Below are 22,359 nucleotides of genomic sequence, written 5' to 3'. Positions count from 1 at the left end.
ACACTCATCACTAGTTAATTCTGTTTCCTCCTCTCTGACCTGCTCTCACTTTAACTAACTAACACCATCACTAGTTAATTCTGTTTCCTCCTCCTCTCTGACCTGCTCTCACTCTAACTAACTAACACTCATCACTAGTTAATTCTGTTTCCTCCTCTCTGACCTGCTCTCACTTTAACTAACTAACACTCATCACTAGTTAATTCTGTTTCCTCCTCTCTGAGCTGCTCTCACTTTAACTAACACCATCACTAGTTAATTCTGTTTCCTCCTCCTCTCTGACCTGCTCTCACTCTAACTAACTAACACTCATCACTAGTTAATTCTGTTTCCTCCTCTCTGACCTGCTCTCACTTTAACTAACTAACACTCATCACTAGTTAATTCTGTTTCCTCCTCCTCTCTGAGCTGCTCTCACTTTAACTAACTAACACTCATCACTAGTTAATTCTGTTTCCTCCTCCTCTCTGAGCTGCTCTCACTTTAACTAACTAACACTCATCACTAGTTAATTCTGTTTCCTCCTCCTCTCTGAGCTGCTCTCACTCTAACTAACTAACACTCATCACTAGTTAATTCTGTTTCCTCCTCTCTGACCTGCTCTCACTCTAACTAACTAACACTCATCACTAGTTAATTCTGTTTCCTCCTCCTCTCTGACCTGCTCTCACTTTAACTAACACCATCAATAGTTAATTCTGTTTCCTCCTCCTCTCTGACCTGCTCTCACTTTAACTAACTAACACTCATCACTAGTTAATTCTGTTTCCTCCTCCTCTCTGACCTGCTCTCACTTTAACTAACTAACACTCATCACTAGTTAATTCTGTTTCCTCCTCCTCTCTGACCTGCTCTCACTTTAACTAACACTCATCACTAGTTAATTCTGTTTCCTCCTCCTCTCTGAGCTGCTCTCACTCTAACTAACTAACACTCATCACTAGTTAATTCTGTTTCCTCCTCTCTGACCTGCTCTCACTCTAACTAACTAACACTCATCACTAGTTAATTCTGTTTCCTCCTCCTCTCTGACCTGCTCTCACTTTAACTAACACCATCAATAGTTAATTCTGTTTCCTCCTCCTCTCTGACCTGCTCTCACTTTAACTAACTAACACTCATCACTAGTTAATTCTGTTTCCTCCTCCTCTCTGACCTGCTCTCACTTTAACTAACTAACACTCATCACTAGTTAATTCTGTTTCCTCCTCCTCTCTGACCTGCTCTCACTTTAACTAACACTCATCACTAGTTAATTCTGTTTCCTCCTCCTCTCTGAGCTGCTCTCACTCTAACTAACTAACACTCATCACTAGTTAATTCTGTTTCCTCCTCTCTGACCTGCTCTCACTCTAACTAACTAACACTCATCACTAGTTAATTCTGTTTCCTCCTCCTCTCTGACCTGCTCTCACTTTAACTAACACCATCAATAGTTAATTCTGTTTCCTCCTCCTCTCTGACCTGCTCTCACTTTAACTAACACTCATCACTAGTTAATTCTGTTTCCTCCTCCTCTCTGACCTGCTCTCACTTTAACTAACTAACACTCATCACTAGTTAATTCTGTTTCCTCCTCCTCTCTGACCTGCTCTCACTTTAACTAACTAACACTCATCACTAGTTAATTCTGTTTCCTCCTCCTCTCTGACCTGCTCTCACTTTAACTAACTAACACTCATCACTAGTTAATTCTGTTTCCTCCTCCACTCTGACCTGCTCTCACTTTAACTAACTAACACTCATCACTAGTTAATTCTGTTTCCTCCTCCACTCTGACCTGCTCTCACTTTAACTAACTAACACTCATCACTAGTTAATTCTGTTTCCTCCTCCTCTCTGACCTGCTCTCACTTTAACTAACACCATCACTAGTTAATTCTGTTTCCTCCTCCTCTCTGAGCTGCTCTCACTTTAACTAACTAACACCATCACTAGTTAATTCTGTTTCCTCCTCCTCTCTGACCTGCTCTCACTCTAACTAAGTAACACTCATCACTAGTTAATTCTATTTCCTCCTCCTCTCTGAGCTGCTCTCACTCTAACTAACACCATCACTAGTTATCAGGACCTGTTCAGTTCATGAAGTCACTCAGTGTTTGTTTGATTCCAGAGTCTATGAGACTCATTTAAACATCATGGAAGTGACTGGTCAACATCTTGTGCTCAGTTCAACATGAGATCATCCTGAAGTTTGCGGATGACACCGCAGTGATAGGACGCATCACTGGGGGAGACGAAGCGGCCTACAGGAGGGAGGTGGCCAGTCTGGTGTCATGGTGCGAGGACAACAACCTCACCCTCAACACTGACAAGACCAAGGAGCTGATAGTGGACATGAGGAAGGAGAGGAGACCTCATCATCCCCTTTCCATCCGGGAGCTTGAAGGTGAGAGGGTGAGCAGCTTCAAATACCTCGGGGTCCACTTCAGTGAGGACCTCAGCTGGACAGCACAAGAATTTCAATTCACAGGGGAACATGTGTGTTCTCGTGTGTATTTGACAATTCAAATCTTTGAATCTTGAATCTTGAGAGGAGACGCTCACAGTCAGGACTCAGTGATAAAATGACCGGAGCGACACGCAGACATGATCCGACACCATCGACTAATAAATAAACACATGATCATATGTTTATCTAAATCATCCCAATAAAAAACTGTGAACTCGTTGTTTTTAAGTGTGAACTGTCTCAACACTGCAAACAGCAGCTACTGCACCACTGACAGGCAGAAGTAGTAGAACTGGATCATCACAGGAGTGTGACCAATCCTGCTCGAGACTGAGGTTAGGACCGCCTTTCTCATTAGCATATGGACACAGAAATAAATAAATGTGGAAATGTATTTATTTATACTTAAGTCATTTCTGGTCCTCCATAACACACACACACACACACACACACAGACACACACACACACACACACACAGACACACACACACAGACACACACACACAGACAGACACACACACACACACACACACACAGACACAGACACACACACACACACAGACACACACACACACACACACACAGACAGGAAGCTGGTGTAATAAACACTCTTTATTTTTCAGGTGTGTGTTTTGTGTTTACAGAGCTGTGATTGGACAAGGGTCCATCTACACTGTACCAAATGTAACACTGGCAGCTGTCCAGGTGGAACACACACAGACACACACACACTCACACAAACACACACAGGTTCACTACTGAGAACAAACACTTTATTTTTGCTGTGATGACAGAAAAGGGTCAGAGAATGAAACAGTAGAGAAGCAGGACAGCGTCTGTCGTCTTGAGTTGGTTTCGCAGGAAGACAGGATGGGGGGGGTGGTAGCCATCTGGATTGGTGGGCACGGGGCAGGTTGGCGGCCAGTGTTTGTTACATCGACTGTTTTCGCAGGTGATCAACAGTAGCAAACATCTTTTTGGAAAGTTTACCCCCGTGATCACCGCTGACAGACTTAATAATGATCAGAGCTGCAGAAACAAGAGAGTCAGAGGTAATGCTAACATGCTAACTTAGTTCATTATGTTTTATTTCAGCATGTTAGCACATGTAACATAGATTACATAGAAAAGTACAAGCACCTCACGCATGATTAAAAACACATTTGTACATAATTCGGTGCTCTCTATAGCTGCTGTGCTAATCCTGATCAGAGTGTGTAAACGCATCAGGTTGATGAAGCCAGAGGTTTTGTATTTTACACACATTTTTGGCCTTGTGTCAAAACAAAGCTACATAAAACTGACTCTGTGCATGGCGCCCTCTGCAGGCTGCATCCAAGTCTGAAAATTCATAGAGCACTTTGTCGTAGGTGTTCTTACCTCGGAGGGTTTTTCCAACGCATATGTTGTACTTTTCGCCATTGGCATCTGACGCGGTCTTTAAATTTAAGGAGTACACACTTTCATCGTCCATTCTATCTGAGAGCAACATGCACTTTTCTCCATTAACTTTGGGCCCGCAGCTGGAGAACTTGGACCTGTCTCCACTCAGCACCTTGATATCTTCCTCCTGTGGGAGACACATGAGGGGAGGTCAGGTCGTGTGGAGTCAAACTCCCCCTGCTGGCTCCCAATGATTATTGTGAAAGGTTTAAAATAAAAACACAGAAAAACTAAAAATAATAATTGAACGAACTCTGTAAATACAATGTGTGCTTTGTGATGATGTCACTGACGCACACACTAAAATACACACAACTTAAACTGAACCTCGTCTTTTCCCTGTGCTCCTGAAACACTTCTGCCTTTGGTGGCCAAAATGTGAATTACAATAACAAACACGGATCGATCAATTCAATTATTGATCGGGAGGTTGATACAGAACTGAGCGTGGACGGACCTGACGGAGAGACGAGAGGAAGAGAAGAAGAGAAGAATGTGTGGAGGGCAAGTCAAGACAAGACACGACACTCTCTCACACACACACACACACACACACACACACACTACACACTACACACACACACACACTACACAACGACCTGTAGAGACAAAACCAGTTCCTGAAACCATCCAGCCAATCAGACTGAAGCCTCAGCCCTGCAGTGTGTGACTTGTTGGCCCCTCTTTGTGAGGACCAGCTTCAGGGGCCCGGCCTCACAGGGTTCACATCTGAAACCAGGTGTGAACCAGTTCAAAGTGTAAAACAAACACATGGAGCCTGCAGGCGTGTGCGCGCCTGCCTCATATGTTGTGTAATTACTGCATGTCTTGATGCTCCTCCACTCTCACACTACGGGACGCAGAGAAGTCATCGTCTCCACTTCCTGTATTTGCCGCTCTTTTCAACATCGTGTCCTTATAAGGTAGTTGAAGCGAAACTCAGCCTGCAGCTTCAAAATGAAACGTCCGGAAACGACACAGCGCAACGAAACCTCAAAGACAAACTGTGAGCTCCGCCTCCAACAAACGCGTCTGCGTTTCCTGTCAGATAAAAACCGATGAACATTATCACACGACATTTTCTCTCAATCGAACGACTGAAAAATGTATTTTCCTGCTTGAAATGAAAACATTAATTCCACGTCCACAAGGTAGAAAGAGCGTTTTATTCTCTGTGAGACGTGTTCATCTCAAACTCTTGTTTCTCCTCATCCCAGGATTTCTTTTACCAAAACAATCACATTTTTTTTACAGTGCAGCAAGTCACTGCAAACCTGTACCACCTGCTTCTTTTCCTGCAGGGCCTGGGCTCCGCCCGCCTGCTCTGACGGAGCGGGAACAAGCAGAGCAACAAACTGAACACGCCCAAAACTCAAGAGAGGAAAAGTCCCAGTGCAACGCTCATTTTAATCAATAAACATGTTTTAAAATCAGGGGGAGACCCACCAATGGGGCAACAGCTGTCAGAGTGATGTCACAGGAACGATGCGTTAAACATGGAATCAGTTTTCATGAGGAAACATCACATGTCTTTCAGACTGAAGGAGGAAGTGGAAGAAAAGTTCCTCCTGAACAACAACTTCTTTTTACAGTGTTAAATCTGACAAATACAAAAACACATGAAGTGGTTTCTGCCTCAGTGTGTGTGTGTGTGTGTGTGTGTGTGTGTCTTACAGGGAAGGAACTGTAGTTTGGTGTGCTGGCCCACACAGTCTTACACTCAATCCCACAGATCACAGCGTCTTGTACGATAAGCTCACCATTTACAGGCAAGCACAGGTTGTCGATGTATTGTTGCCAAGACATCCTGAGGAATAACACACACAGACACACAACATGTGAATAAGCAGAATCACCACAGACAATCACCCAATCAATAAACTCAGAGGGTCCGTGTGAGCTTACCTGTGCAGGTAGAGTGTGAGGTATGAGGAAGAGAAGGAAGAGAGACGTCTACTGCAGAAAGAAGGAAGACAAGTCGTCTTTTATACGTCCAACCACTCCCAGCCTGCAGGCAGCTTCCGCCCTCGCTCACTGTCAACCAGTGTCTCTCACCCACTCTCTCTCTCTCTCACCTTGGAAGTAAAGAATAAGGAAGTGTGCAGATGTAGTTCTCACACACACACACACACACACACACACACACACACTCATACATTGTGGACATGCTGGAGGAGGGGCTTGTCCGTCATGATCACTGACCAGCATCAGACCGACGACCCCTCAACGACACACAGGTGGACAGGAAGTGACATCAGGACGGCGTCCGTATGTTCACTGTGAATCTGAACAAGAGAAAAGTGACTGAACAGGAAGCTGCAGTGAAACCGTTTCCACACAAACCACTTCCTGTTGACACAAACAGAACACTTGCTGTCGCCATGGACGACCGTAAGACACTACTTGTCTTTGCAGCTGCTTATTTAGTGATTTCTTCTGAGGCCTCTTCACTCAGCCAAACCCACAGAACTGGACCTGCAGTGCATTGTGGGTCCTGTAGTTCGGTACTGAAGAATATCAAAATGGCCGCTGATTTAAAATTAAAGAAAGTTAAAACTGACATGTACACACACACACACACACACACACACACACACACACACACACTCAGAGAGACACTCTCACACATACACACACACAGACACACACACAGAGACACTCTCACACACACACAGACACACACACAGAGACACACACACACACACACACACATACACACACACACAGACACACACACAGAGACACTCTCTCACATACACAGAGAGACACACACACACACACACACACACACACAGAGACACTCTCACACACACACAGAGACACTCTCACACACACACAGAGACACACACACACACACACACACACACATACTTGAACCAGTTTAGACGTGTGTGTATCAGGAGTCTCAGCGACGTGTTGAGACCTGGTGAAAACTCACTGGTACTACATGTACTTTTTACTGCAGACACACTGGTACTTCTACTATATACTATACTAACTACACAACACTAGCAGTAATATAAAATACTTTTACACACGTGTGTCCCAGAAACATCAGTGTGACATGGAACAAGCTGATTGGATGATTCTCAGCTCTGTGTGTTCCTGTTCTTCTATCCCTGTGAGGACCAGTCTCAGTGTTGCTTGGTGTGTGTGTGTCTGTGTGTGTGTCTGTGTGTGTGTCTGTGTGTGTGTCTGTGTGTGTGTCTGTGTGTGTACGCAGACAGGCCGGCATCTCTTGTGTTATCCTCTGGATAAAGTTGTGAACTTTGACCTCAGGGCATTTTTTTTTAAGAATCTGAAAAACTCCAACTGACGAGTTTTTACAAGTGAAAGGAATGTGTAGCCCAGGGACACACACACACACACACATACGGAGACACACACACACACACACACATACGGAGACACACACACACACAGACATATACACACACACACATACGGAGACACACACACACACACACACACACACACACATACGGAGACACACACACACACACACATACGGAGACACACACACACACACACACACACACAGACATACACACACACACACATACGGAGACACACACACACACACACACACACACACACACACATACAGAGACACACACACACACACACATACAGAGACACACACAGAGACACACATACACACACACACATACATACAGAGACACACACACACACACACACATACAGAGACACACACACACACACACACAGAGACACACATAGAGACACACACACACACACACATACAGAGACACACACACACACATACAGAGACACACACAGAGACACACATACACACACAGACACACACACACATACATACAGAGACACACACACACACACATACAGAGACACACCCACACACATACAGAGACACACACACATACAGAGACACACACAGAGACACACACACACACATACAGAGACGCACACACACACACACACATACAGAGACGCACACACGTACACACAACAGGAAGTAGAAACTCTATCCTCATTCACATTTTGTTCTATTTTCAGTTTCAGAGTTTGACAAGAAGCTGTGCTAGTTGACAACACATCTACTGTAGCACAAAACTTATTTCACGATACACAACTTAAATGCACCGTTTTTAAATTAAGAGTTCAAATTAAATATTTTAAAACTACAAAATAAAACTCATGTTTCATTTAATGGTTTTAGATGAACATGAAACATATTCAAGTTAAAATACACATTTTCATCCCTGTTGGTTTTTATTAACCTGAATTTATACATATTTTATACTTTATATAAAAGTAGCTGAACAGTGATCAGCTCCTCTTTCAAAATAAAAGTAGCTCAAGGCCTCCAACATGGCGGCTGCCGGGTCTGGGTCACTTTCATTCAGCCACAAACTCTTCAGAGTTAACGGAGGTTGAAGCAGAACGACACACAGAACGCTTGTTGTCTGAGTCAAGACGAAAGAGGTGGAGGCGAGCGAGGAAAGAGGAAGTGGCTCCTGAGTGAAGTGTGTGTTTGCACTTGTTGTTCCATCTTTGTGAGGACACAGAAGGACATGACAATGTGCGTGTCCTTATACGGTGAAACAGACAGACGTGGAGTTGTGCGTCTGCTGCAGCGCCTCAAGTAACAACACAGATTGTGACTCATCAGCACGAAAAACCTGTTGCTCGGAGCTGCTCAGTTTATTCATGAAGGTCATTTTCTGCATCTTTTCATCACCTGAGCTGAAAAATGAAACTTGTAGTCGTTAAAACTGAGCAGACGATCCATCAGAGCAGAGTCAGTATCAACTTGTGCTTTCACATTCTCATGTCGTCATCACGAACCACTGTACTGAAGTACTTCTCTTACAAACAATACTTTTCTGGAGTGAAAGGTGAAAGTTATGTTCTTTATTCTCTCGTTCTGACTCGTCTGCTGCTGTAATCAATAAAGTTTATTGATCTCATCTTATAAACGACAGGAAGTAAAAAAGTTGTAACAAAGCAACTAGAATCATGGTCTCCACCAATCAGAGCGGCTTCAGTCTATAAATATTTGTTTCAGTCTCATGTGAGATCCTTTACCTCTGAAATCTACTCGGTCATTGTGAGTCAAACTGAAAACACGCCTCCTGAGTCCACGGAACACGCAGCAGAGACGTGAAACAGTCGTGATGAGAGTCAAAGGACAGGAAGTGAAGTTTCAGGAGTCGACGTTTTATTCACAAAGACAAAGAGACAGTTTATTTATTTATTGATCCTCCACCAGTAGACCTGTTACCATGGTTACTGATCATTCCCTGATGCTGTGTATCGTTAGGAGGGGGCGGGGTCACAATTCTACAAATAAGACTTGTCGGTAATTTTATTAAACATCACGAAACCATGAGTGAGCTGAATTCAGTTTACATTCTTTTCTTTACAAAAAGAATTTCCATTTTAAATAGAGTGTGTGTGTGTGTGTGTGTGTGTGTGTGTGTGTAACATGGTATCGTCCTGATAACACTGATTCTCATTGATGTCTGTTGTATTGCTGGCAGTGTGTGAGTGTGTAAATTTTAACTCCATGTTTGAGATATGAGGAGGTGACACGTTTGGTTGTTGCCTGTGTTTGTGTGTGTGTGTGTGTGTGTGTGTGTGTGTTTGCGTGTTCGTGTCTGTGCTGTGCTTTAGCGGTCGAGGACGTGGGTCTTGTAGAGGCGGTTCATCTGCTCCAGGAAGATGAAGGTGAGGACGGTGTGAGGTCCGAGACGAGCGTAGTACGGAGTGAAACCTTTCCACAGAGAGAAGAACCCTTCTTTACCCACCACACGCACCAGCACCTCCTGGTGGACAGAACAGACTCGGTCAACAACAACAACCTCAGGTTTAAAGAATCAGAAATAAAAGTTGTAAAATAACAAAACAATAGTTTATGAAAAACCTGAACATCATAAAAACATCTTATATTTCAATATGAGAACATAAGTCAAATGTATTGAGAGCTTGTGATTTATTTAATTAGATACGGTGATATGATTTTGAAAGTCTATTTTTACAGGGAAGACTCAGGGCTGATGTGATAACATGAAAGGTTACGAAACCTCAAACATGCGTGATCAATAACATGTATGATAACAAAGGTCAAAGGTCAGTTTACACTGTAAAACACAGGAGTTCAACATATTTTCCTTTTGCCTTCTATGTAAAGAGCCTTGAGATGATGCATATTATGATTTTGTGCTATACAAATAAAATGCAATTGTCCTGAGTGTAACACTGATACTTTTACTTCCTGTGATGTCATTTCCTGCAGAATCTTCACATGCTTCTCTAAAATCTGTACAACCTCAGCTGAAAGGTTCTGTGAGTAAATAAACTTTAATAAAGGATCCAAGAGCTGAGACTGTGTAATAAGTGAAATAAATACAAAAATCTGACGTTACCGTCAACACAACATATTCTAAAGATTCTAAATGTTTCTTAAAGTTATCTGAACTATGAACACATTTTTAGTTTTTTAAAATAAGAACATTTGCTCCTCTCAGAAACTCTCTAGCGCCACCATGTGTTATCAACCTGGTTCTCACTGCACGTATTAAAAGGTCAAGACGTCATCATGAATGTACAACAGTTTTTATTTCAGATTGAAACCTCCACCAGTCGGTTTTCAGACAAACTCACCAAACCGTTCTTGTATTCCGGTTTCCCGTCGATCATCCTCATGTTCTGAATCCTGGAAGAAAAAGAGTCGCTCTTGATCTCAGCTGAAAACAACATCAGTGTCGTCGTCACCGCGGCAACACCAGACACTCTGATTGGTTTAGAGTCTCACCTGGTCTTTACGATGTCCACGGGCATGGAGGCTGCTGTGGTAACGAGGCCGCTGATCATACTGGCACAAAAGTGACACAGAATATTGTCCCCGAAATACCCTGAACACACACACACACACACACACACACACACACACACACACACACACACACACACACACACACACAGTTACACTTGGCTCAGTTGGAATGTTGGAGTCTGTGTGTATTTGTGTGTGTTTCTTCACCTGAGTCGAGCAGCGCCTGTTTGGACTGAGAGTACGACGCCAGCTGAGCTGCGTTCACCACCACCGCTCGAGCCATGGTGGGGACACACCCCTGTCCCCCCACACACACACACACACACACACACACACACACACACACACACACACACACACACACACACACACACACACACACACACACACACACAGTTACACTTTGGCCACTAGGGTGAGGGTCGCTGTCTTTTAGCCGGAGAGACCTTCAATAACAATAACAGCAGACCCAGTTTGATGATGTCATGCGGGAGCAGCAGTGTGGGATCATGGGAGTTGTTGTCTTCACCACGACTGGGGTTAGTTTCAGTGTTTTATGTCGTTACACAACAAACGTCAACTGATGATCGTGATCTAGGAGCCACCAACACAAACAGTGGAAGGCTAACTAGCTAACTGGCTAACGGTGCGTTACCTTGATGAAAACGTACCCGATAAGTGAAAAATGAAAAGTCGGACTCACCCTCCACAGAGTGGCGATGCCTTCTTCTCTGGTGATTCGAGCGAGAGCATTAAAAACGTTGCTATAGCCCCTCCTCTGGTCTGGAGGGAGACTGCAGGTGAACAAACAGTTTTATTTAGAAATAAAGTTTTAAGAACACATTTGCGATGTGATGTCTTTATTTATTTATTTATTTATTAGTTTTAACATGTCATCATGTCAAAGTGTCACTTTGTCCTCCCATTGTCCCTCTGGCTCTTCTCTCTATCTCTTTCAGATAACTCCGGCACCGGGACTACAGGACCACAACGACCACCATCACCATTGTCTGCATTTATTACAAGAACTCAGCAATTCATTAATATATCTAGTCATGTTGTAGATCTATACATTGTTATTGTTATGGTTAGCCTTGATTTTGATGGTGCCAAATTTATACCGGTCTCTCTCTCTCCACCTCATCTCTCTCTTCTCTCCCCACCCATCTCTCCTTTCCTCCCCCCTTACTTTTCTTTCCTCACCCCAACCGGTCGAGGCAGATGACCGCCCACACTGAGCCTGGTTCTTCCAGAGGTGTCTCCCTGTTAATGAGGGAGTTTTTCCTCCACAGTCGCCTGTGCTTGCTCATTGTGGGAACTGTTGGGTTTCTCTATGTTAATATTGTTTTAAGGTCTTGACCTTTACATGTAAAGTGCCTTGAGATAATGTGAATTATGAATTGGCGCTATATAAATAAAATTGAATTGAATTGAATGTCTCAGGATACACACAGCTGACTCACCGTCCGTCAGCAGTCATCCGGATCAGAGCGACCTCTGCTGGTGTCCCCACAAATGCTCCTGTAGCTCCAGCTGTCATACCGATGAGAGCCTGCAGGGGGAGCACTCAGTTACCGTTGGTTCTCTGTAAACCTCTTCTGTTTCATTCAACGTTCCCAAAACTTAAAACTCATCTCTTACTGTAGAATCACCAACATTTTTTAAAATAAATAAAAACCAACAGATCTGAGATTTTTTGTTCTGAAATATCGATGTGGTAAAACGTGACATAACGTGTCATTACCTTGAGGAGGAAGTTTGGCGGTCGTCCGTCAGCTCCCGTCATCTTCTCAAACAGGATGGTGTAGATTCCCAGACGAGTCGTCGTATACGTCGCCTGACGCAACAAACCAGCCGACAGACTGACGGAGGAAAAAAGAAAGTTAATTAAAATGTAAACAACTGAACATGTGTCAATAAAGATCATTCAAATTTGTCGGCAGGAGCTACACCATCAAACAGGAAGTAAACAGGAAGTGTCCTCAAAGACCAGGAGAGACCGACAGAGCGACAGATAGATAGAAGTGATAGAACTACAGATAGAGTGATAGACCCATAGACAGAATGACAGAGCTATAGAGAGTGATAGATAGACAGAACAAAAGATAGAGTGATAGATACCCGGTGTAGATGCCCGTCACGCCCTCGTTCTTCAGGATGGAGAAGAGGGCGTGGAAACTGGTTTTATATTCCCGGGCCTTCGTTCCCTGACCACTGAGCTGCATCCTGTTCTTCACCAGATCCAACGGCTGAACGAACACTGTCGCACCCATCCTGAGAGAGAGAGAGAGAGAGGGGGAGAGGGAGAGAGAGAGAGAGGGAGAGAGAGTGAGGGTCGCACCCATCCTGAGAGAGAGAGAGAGAGAGGGGGAGAGGGAGAGAGAGAGAGAGGGAGAGAGAGTGAGGGAGGGAGGGAGAGAGAGAGAGAGAGAGGGAGGGAGGGAGAGAGAGAGGGAGGGAGGGAGAGAGAGAGAGAGGGAGGGAGCGAGAGAGTGAGTGAGAGAGAGGGAGAGAGAGGGAGAGTGAGAGTGAGTGAGAGTCGGAGAGAGTGAGAGTGAGAGAGAGTGAGAGTCAGAGAGAGTGAGAGTGAGAGAGAGGGAGAGAGAGTGAGGGAGGGAGAGAGAGAGAGAGGGAGGGAGAGAGAGAGAGAGAGAGAGAGGGAGGGAGGGAGGGAGAGGGAGGGAGGGAGGGAGAGGGAGAGGGAGAGGGAGAGGAGGGAGGGAGAGTAGAGAGAGAGGAGAGAGAGAGGGAGAGAGAGAGGGAGGGAGGGAGAGAGAGTGAGAGAGAGAGAGTGAGGAGTGATGAGAGAGAGAGGGAGAGGGAGGAGAGAGAGGAGTGAGAGTGAGAGAGAGGGAGAGTGAGAGTGAGTGAGAGGAGAGGGAGGGAGGGAGGGAGAGAGGGAGGAGAGTGAGAGAGGAGAGAGAGAGAGGGAGAGAGAGAGAGGGAGGGGGAGGGAGAGAGAGTGAGAGAGAGGGAGAGAGAGAGAGGGAGGGAGAGAGTGAGTGAGTGAGAGTGAGAGAGAGGGAGGGAGGGAGGGAGAGTGAGAGAGAGGGAGGGAGAGAGAGTGAGAGTGAGAGAGAGAGAGAGAGAGGGAGAGAGAGAGAGTGAGAGAGAGGGAGGGAGAGAGAGTGAGAGTCAGAGAGAGTGAGAGTGAGAGAGAGAGAGAGGGAGAGAGTGAGAGAGAGGGAGGGAGAGAGAGTGAGAGTGAGAGTGAGAGGGAGAGAGAGTGAGAGTGAGAGTCAGAGAGAGAGAGAGAGAGATGATCATCATGTCATTATATCTATAATCATGACAGTGATGAACTTTAGTCTGTGATACAAAGACTCTGATGGAACAACTTGTTCCTTAAATCTTGATCACAAGGTCAAAGTTCAACCTGAGCCCCCCACACACTACAAACACACAGCTCACACACTGGTTTCATGATTCGTGGTTTTCATGATTGTGTGAATCACAGCTGATGTGGAACTGGTCTCGTGTGTTCCACATGTGAAGAAAGCAGCAGGAGATGATCAGAACGACTCAGAATCAAACTTTAACTCAACATGGTAAATGATCTGTATTTATATAAATCCTGTTGGTTCGTCCAGGTACATTAAATAAATCTGAATTCTTCTCTGAAAAATATCAAACCTTTGTCTCCATATGGATCATTATCATGTTTCTTTTCTTGTTCAACCAGATGAGAGAAAAATCGTCTCAGTTACAGACAGAATGAAAGTTTCTGCTCGACGAACCCAGACTCACAGCATCACTTGGTTTTTTAAATGCACAGTTTCCGTACACGTCCCTTTTATTTTCTTCTCTGAACGTGAGAGAACTTAAACGTCCTGATGACAGATGGACCTCGTCAACCTTCTGGTGTCACTGTGGAATCTGCTGTTACTATTCTCTAGATGATAAACAAGGAAACGAGTCCTGCAGGTTTGAGTCGGAAGGTTTGACTGACTGACACAGCGCCCCCTGCAGCCACACATGGTGAATAATTCACTTGAGCCATTGTAAAAAATGACTGGACTCTGTACTGACACACTGACATTTCCATCCGTCCGTCACAGCAGCTGCACGTCTGTCCTAAATGTCATGACCTGTAAAACATCTCAGGAGCGTGAACATCACTCATGCACACTTCAAGGAGCGTGCACGAGAGCTTGATGTGTCCTTCAGTGTGTGTGTGTGTGTGTGTGTGTGTGCAGGGGACAGCTGCTTCTCTTGACATGAGACCGACTTCTGGAAAAGTCTGGATTCAAATAAATGCCACATGACTGATGATGTCACATAACTGATGATGTCACATAACTGATGATGTCAATATTCAACCATCAATCTGATTCCCTTTCGTTTTGATGAATCATTTTAAAGAGATCAACCTGTGAGAAGTTGATTTTCTCGATTGTTTGACGATCGTTCGATCAGCTGATTGATCGTCTCATGGTCGCAGCTGAGGTGAGTTGAAGTAGCGCTGCGGTGAAATGTGTTCACCTCGTTGAATACTGTGATGACATGACACAAGAGAAACGGACAAGTGTATGTGTTACACATGCTTCATCAGTCAATGAGCCACTTCCTGTAACTCCTGAAACCATGTGACTTCAGTGCAGTGCACCATCACACCACGTGTTCCTGACGTATTTCCGACGTGTTCCTGACGTATTTCCGACGTGTTCCTGACGTATTTCCGACGTGTTCCTGACGTGTTCATGACGTATTTCCGACGTGTTCCTGACGTATTTCCGACGTGTTCCTGACGTGTTCCTGACGTGTTCATGACGTATTTCCGACGTGTTCCTGACGTATTTCTGGCCTCGAACTCTTTGAAACAGTTTTGCTGATGATGTCAATATATATAAACAACAATATATATAAACAACAATATTAATAAACAACAATATAAATAAACACAATATCAACCAACCGACGGGGGGACAGATTTCAACACAACACCACCAGAGGACGTTAGCATTAGCAGCTAACAGGAGATGGTCGTCACGGTCCGTGTGACACATCATGACCCGGACTCTGAGCTGTTGTTAACGGGGACATTCACCGGGTTTCACGGTGCGGTGTGTTAGCTCCGCTGTTAGCAGCAGCCTCGCTAACATTAGCACGTTAGCATGGCAGCTAGCACCTACCCGGCCAGGCCCCCGAACAGGAACTTCACGGCCTTCGGAGAAGTCCTCGGCTTTGTCTCCGCCATGTTTCCTCCAGGTGGGTCGGAGGTTAGATTCCCGCTGCCTGTGTGCCTCTGGGCCGGACAGTTCACTACTCTGTCCCCGGAGCAGCTGCAGCAGGAGCCGGGACAAGGTGACTCTGTGGAGGGGACACCAGCCGACCAATCAGGAGCCGAGGAGGCCTTCAGGGACCACGCAGAGAGTCGTACATGTCAGAGTCCTGCACTCTGCACATTTATAATAATATAATAATGTGATAATGGAACTACCTAACATGAAGATCGAATTATAGTCTGTACCTGTCTGTCTGTCTGTCTGTCTGTCTGTCTGTACCTGTCTGTCTGTCTGTCTGTCTGTCTGTCAGTGTCTGTCTGTCTGTCTGTGTCTGTCAGTGTCTGTCAGTGTGTGTCAGTGTCTGTCAGTGTCTGTCAGTGTCTGTCAGTGTCTGTCAGTGTCTGTCAGTGTCTGTGTCTTTCTGTCTGTACCTGTCTGTCTGTCTGTCTGTGTCTGTCTGTCTGTCTGTCTGTCTGTCTGTGTCTGTCTGTCTGTCTGTCTGTGTCTGTACCTGTCTGTCTGTGTCTGTCAGTGTCTGTCTGTCTGTCTGTCTGTCAGTCTGTCTGTCTGTGTCTTTCTGTCTGTACCTGTCTGTGTCTGTCTGTCTGTCTGTCAGTGTCTGTCTGTCTGTCAGTCTGTCTGTCTGTCTGTCTGTCTGTCTGTCTGTCTGTCTGTCTGTGTCTGTCTGTGTCTGTCTGTCAGTGTCTGTCTGTCTGTCTGTCTGTCTGTACCTGTCTGGGTCTGTCTGTACCTGTCTGTCTGTCTGTCTGTCTGTCTGTGTCTGTCTGTCTGTGTCTGTCTGTCTGTCTGTCTGTCTGTCTGTCTGTGTCTGTCTGTGTCTGTCTGTCAGTGTCTGTCTGTGTCTGTCTGTCCACGTCTGTCCACGTCTGTCTGCCTGTCTGTCAGTGTCTGTTAGCTAATTTTTGTTTTAATCTGGTGCGTTCACGGTCTGTTTCCATGATGGAGAAAGGAAGCTCCTTAGCAACAGTAACTAGGGCCGAGCTGCCAATGACCGCGAGATATGATGAAGATATCGCGAGAACACGGAGCGGAAACAGCCTGAGTCTGAAGAGAAGAACAACATGGACCTGGACCAGACCCGGATCAGAGAGAACCAGGGCCCGGATTTAACGGACCTGACCCGGATCAAAGAGGAGAACCAGGACCCGGATTTAACGGACCTGACCCGGATCAAAGGGGAGAACCAGGACCCGGATTTAACGGACCTGACCCGGATCAAAGAGGAGAACCAGGACCCGGATTTAACGGACCTGACCCGGATCAAAGAGGAGAACCAGGACCCGGATTTAACGGACCTGACCCGGATCAAAGAGGAGAACCAGGACCCGGATTTAGCGGACCAGACCCGGATCAAAGAGGAGTACCAGGACCAGTTCAACATCGTGATTAAGGAAGAAAACCAGGACCCGGAGTATGAGCAGACCGGACTGGAGGAGGAGAACCAGGAGCAGTTCAGAGTTCAGGACTCAATGGTGACGTCAGAAACACAGCGTTGACTTTTATTAATGATAGTGATGATGTAATAACGATGTCATTAATAACATCAGTACTAGTAATAATATTTGTTCTGGAAGTTTTCTGGAAGCTGGTGAAAGAACAACTCGTGGAGTTTAATCTAAATATTCATTCATAAACCACATTGTGTCCTTACATCTGGACACTGGTGGAATTTAGAAAAGACTTGACGTTGGTGTCTCTGTCTGAGCATCTAAATTAGATATGAACGTCTCTGAGTGTGGACACAATGTTCTGCTGCTCCTTTATCTAGAACCTGACCTTGGTTACTGCTCAGAGAGAGAGGGAGGATCTGTGGAACTAGACATACTCTCCTGTCACTAGTGTATGGATATAAAGCAGCATTCACTTTATATAAACTCTGCTGTGTAAAGATCAGTGTTGTTGTTTACAGCTCGTCCACACCGGCGTCGGCCCTCATCACCAAAACATCTGGAACCTCCTCCTCTTTCCAAGTGGACGTCTTCGTCTTCTACGTGTGGCTCCTCTTCTTCATCCTGAGACATTTGTGTTCTTCCAGTTTCACGTCCGTCACGTGTTAGAAACCTCAGAGACACGCCCACTCGCTCACTGAGAAGGTTCCAGATGTTTCACTAGAGGCTGCAGGAGAAGATCCAGATGTTAAACTTAGGTCCTCACAAAGATATGAATACCAGTACAGACAGTCACATCTTTATTTTAAATCGACGTCCGTCCAAACTGTGTTTTAGCTCTGTATCAAAAGGAAACAGGAAGTAGATTCATCATCTATTCTGCAGTTGGTTGCTTGAGCGTCTTCAGACTGAAGTCCTCAGGTCTCTGGATCTTCTCTGGAGGACAGTGAGACTCAGTTTGTCTGTCTCCTCCTTCACTCCAGTTTAAAGTCTAAGTCCAGGAGAAGTGAGGACACAGCAGAGCGTCCTCCACTGAGTCACTGAGGGAGTGGGGGGGTGATGAGCTTCTAACACGTGACACAAACATGAAGACACACAAACAAATGTCTCTGGAGACAAAGTGCTGACACACACGTAGAAGACAGACGAAGACGTGAAGACAGTTTGTGGTGATGAGAGCTGACGACGGTGTCAGGTGATGTAAACATGATCACATGATCACTTCCTGTCTCTGCTCCACCTCTCACCTGAAGAACGAGGAGGATCTGATGCTGAACGAGTCTGAGCAGAAAACCTGCTGCTGAGTTGTTCAGCTGTGAAACATGAACTCTGGGGACGAGTCTCTGAGGACGAGTCTCTGGAGACACGAGTCTCTGGGGACGAGTCTCTGGATTCTACCTGCAGCTCATGTCTGAAAACAGCTTGAGTAACAGGAAATCCAGGAGGAGCAGTGATGGTGAAAAGTCAGAGCAGGGATTTGTTTTCTTGAAGCAATGATGAGGTGGAACTGTTACTGACAGGAAGTGTGAGCGACGCTGGTAGTCATGTGACTGATGAGAACCAATCAGGAAGAGAACGTGGGAGTGTGCATCATCGTTTACTAAACTCTTAGTTTGACCAATCAGAGCAGACTTCATCAGGAGGGGGGGCTTAAAGAGACAGGAGCTAAAACCAAGAGTTTGAGACAGAGGCTGAAGAGAGGAGCTGCAGCGGGTTTGATTCTTTCCTCTGACACTGTTTGAACACATGTGATGTTAAATAACTCGCTCCACCATAACATCTGACTCTCTCTCTCTCTCTCTCTGTTACCCTAGAAACACAGACACACAAATGTTCTTCACACCAAAGAGAGGAAGCACAGCTGTGAACAATGTGGGAACAGTTTCACCACGGCCAGTCACTTAAAGACCCATCAGCGTGTTCACACCGGAGAGAGACCGTACAGCTGTGGTCAGTGTGGGAAATCTTTCACGGATTCATTTCGATTAAAAACCCACAAACGCATTCACACCGGAGAGAGACCGTACAGCTGTGACCAGTGCGGGGCAGCGTTCAGCAGGTCGTGTTACCTTCAAATCCATCAACGTATCCACACAGGAGAGAAACCCTACAGCTGTGACCAGTGCGGAAAAGCGTTTGCCACGTCAAGTAAGTTGACGGTCCACCGACGCATCCACACCGGAGAGAAACCGTACGAATGTGACTTTTGTGGGAAGGCTTTTGCAATTCCTAGCAGTTTAAAAAGTCATCTACGCATCCACACCGGAGAGAAACCATATGTCTGTGGTGAGTGTGGGAAAGGTTTCAGTCGCTCGAGTATCCTGAAGATGCACCAACGCGTCCACAGCAGTTAGTCAGTTCACAGCCACAACTGTCGGAATATTGATTAACTTGAATAACACACGATGACGTATGATTGGAAGTTTGTAGAGACCCCAGCTAAATTAAACACAGGTTTTACAAACTCCCTCAAATTCACCTGAAAATACTTTGTGGTTTATAAACACAAAACACACCCGACAAAGGAATACAACATTTTTACTAAATGATACTTCAAATAGAATGTGTTATAAATATACAAACAAATATATCCCATCAAAACAAAATCTATTGTTTTGAAAGTGCAATAATTGATAGTTTACAAGTACAAAAAACATCACGTGACTTTTGTCGCTAATATTCTGATTTTCTCACAAATGTCCTGAATAATTTCCCTCCAGGCCATAACAGCAGGTGGCGCTGTGAGTCAATATACAGTATAATATATTTTCCTACTTGCAGTAAATACATTTGTTTGGTAGTTGTATGAAATATTTTTTACAAATGTTTTTTACTTTGTCAGGTGTGTTTCATATTTGCAGTAGTTTGTGGGAGAGAATTTGTAAAACATGTTTTTTTTGTTTGTGAGACGTTGAAACAAACTGAGACAATGAGACAAACCGAGACAATGAGACAAACTGAGACAATGAGACAAACTGAGACAATGAGACAAACCGAGACAATGAGACAAACTGAGACAATGAGACAAACGACAATGAGACAAACGACAATGAGACAAACTGAGACAAACTGAGACAATGAGACCACTGAGACAAACGACAATGAGACAAACTGAGACAAACTGAGACAATGAGACCACTGAGACAAACGACAATGAGACAAACTGAGACAAACTGAGACAATGAGACCACTGAGACAAACGACAATGAGACAAACTGAGACAATGAGACAAACTGAGACAAAAGACAATGAGACAAACTGAGACAATGAGACCACTGAGACAAACGACAATGAGACAAACTGAGACAATGAGACCACTGAGACAAACGACAATGAGACAAACTGAGACAATGAGACAAACTGAGACAATGAGACACCACCCACATCCAAATTTATTGGAAACATGAAGATTTGAACAGATTCCATCTGAAAGACGTCTCACTTCATTTTTTTTCTGTTTCTACAAATGAATGGAAAGAAGCCGAGGATCATGGGTAATGTTCACTGTTCAGTTGTGGTTCAGTTCAGTGAGTGGGACTATGCAGTCATGGCTCACCTGCCCCCCCCCAGACATTTTAAATGAATATGAAATAAAGTAATGTCTTTACAGTGATAGTACTCTCTACTGCAGTACTCCAAGTACTCATGTGTCCTTTATCATTTCCAGTTTTTTTATGGTGAGTTTTTATAAAGTCGACGTGTTTGTATATTTAAACAGAATCTGATGAAAAACCTACACATTCACAAAATATTCAGAATTTTAAATTCATGATACTTTTATTTAAAATGACGTCATGTTCAGTTGACCCAAAAGATGAAATTAAGTTTTTATTTTACTGATAAAAACCTTTTTGTGATTGAAGAATAAATCTGAATAAAAACCTGAGCACGAAAATGTCCCTCTGTTGTTAAAAGTTTTCTCTCTCTCTATTTACTGGGGGGGTGATAATGTATATACACGTCAGACGTTTCGCTGAAGCATTCAACCAATCAGAGCAGAGTTGTGACGTCACATGCCTCCGACTGCTGCTGTGTTCATAAATCTCGGATATTCCGCTTTACGGCGCGGGGTGATGACGTCAGTTTGTCTTGTGATTATCAAACAAAGACCAGCTGTTTCCCCGAGTTCACAAGTTTGAACCCCAACTCCAGGTGCAGTCCATAGACTGTAAATAAAGAGGTGCAGTCCACTGCACAAGGAGAAGGTCCGGAAACTCCGACAGCATTAGGACCAGCATGCATCTCGTCGAACGCTGATATCGCGGGAACACGAAGAACAAAGAGTGGCGCCAAAAAGAGTCCAGCTGAGAGAAAACATGGACCAGACCCGGGTCAAAGAGGAGGACCAGGACTCGGATCAGTCCGCTGGTCTTCAGGTCAGTGATACGGTTCAGTTCTCTTACGTCATTATTCTTCCCGGAAGTAATAGCTAGCTAGTATCTAAGTGGTATCTAGTAGGTTAGCTAACACAGGTCAGCGCTAACACAGGTCAGCGCTAACACTGAAACGCTGCTGGACGTGTTTTTACTATGCTGTTATAACTTGGACATGAAAACTCACCCCACCCTGACTCTCTCTCTCTCTCTCTTTCTGTTACCATAGAAACGGAGACGCACAAACACCCATCAGAGCACCAAACAGAAGAAACCGTTCCGCTGTGACGATTGTGGCAAAACGTTTACAACTTCAACTAATTTAAAGATCCATCAACATGTCCACGGCCAAGAGAAGCAGTTCAGCTGCGATCACTGTGGGAAAACATTTACGACCTCCAGCAGTTTACAGATTCACGAGCACATCCACACCGGAGACAAAACGTACACCTGCGACCAGTGCGGGAAAAGTTTCTCTCGTGCGTATCGATTAAAACGACATCAGCACATTCACACCGGAGAGAAACCACACACCTGTGACCAGTGTGGGAAATCTTTTGTTGAGCTCAGTTACCTGAAGGAGCATCAGCTCATTCACAGCGGAGAGCGAGCGTTCAGCTGTGACCAGTGTGGGGCA

At 44.9% G+C, this 22,359-nt stretch overlaps 3 protein-coding genes across 3 annotated transcripts; 1 reads left to right on the top strand and 2 right to left on the bottom strand.

Annotated features, from left to right (window-relative positions):
- Positions 1-3,203: 3,203 nt before the first annotated feature.
- Positions 3,204-6,292, bottom strand: LOC109641833 (profilin-1-like). The gene is made up of 5 exons (XM_069518896.1): positions 6,098-6,292; positions 5,801-5,970; positions 5,570-5,702; positions 3,833-4,022; positions 3,204-3,481 (listed from the first exon to the last, which is right to left on the bottom strand). The coding sequence occupies exons 3-5, from the start codon at positions 5,699-5,701 to the stop codon at positions 3,384-3,386; spliced, it is 420 nt and encodes a 139-aa protein (XP_069374997.1). The 5' UTR covers position 5,702; positions 5,801-5,970; positions 6,098-6,292; the 3' UTR covers positions 3,204-3,383.
- A 2,784-nt stretch (positions 6,293-9,076) lies between these two features.
- On the bottom strand, positions 9,077-16,082 carry slc25a11 (solute carrier family 25 member 11). The gene is made up of 9 exons (XM_020106401.2): positions 15,848-16,082; positions 12,837-12,989; positions 12,460-12,577; positions 12,179-12,267; positions 11,419-11,509; positions 10,923-11,013; positions 10,695-10,794; positions 10,544-10,595; positions 9,077-9,705 (listed from the first exon to the last, which is right to left on the bottom strand). The coding sequence occupies exons 1-9, from the start codon at positions 15,910-15,912 to the stop codon at positions 9,550-9,552; spliced, it is 915 nt and encodes a 304-aa protein (XP_019961960.1). The 5' UTR covers positions 15,913-16,082; the 3' UTR covers positions 9,077-9,549.
- An 812-nt stretch (positions 16,083-16,894) lies between these two features.
- On the top strand, positions 16,895-21,248 carry LOC109641830 (zinc finger protein 239-like). Its single transcript, XM_069518892.1, has 2 exons — positions 16,895-17,433; positions 19,164-21,248. The coding sequence occupies exons 1-2, from the start codon at positions 17,023-17,025 to the stop codon at positions 19,701-19,703; spliced, it is 951 nt and encodes a 316-aa protein (XP_069374993.1). The 5' UTR covers positions 16,895-17,022; the 3' UTR covers positions 19,704-21,248.
- The last annotated feature ends 1,111 nt before the right edge of the window (positions 21,249-22,359 follow it).

Source organism: Paralichthys olivaceus, chromosome 22 (genome assembly GCF_024713975.1).
Source record: "Paralichthys olivaceus isolate ysfri-2021 chromosome 22, ASM2471397v2, whole genome shotgun sequence".
Taxonomy (NCBI): domain Eukaryota; kingdom Metazoa; phylum Chordata; class Actinopteri; order Pleuronectiformes; family Paralichthyidae; genus Paralichthys; species Paralichthys olivaceus.
Note: the sequence above shows the minus strand (reverse complement) of the source record. Positions and strands in the feature narration are given on the sequence as shown.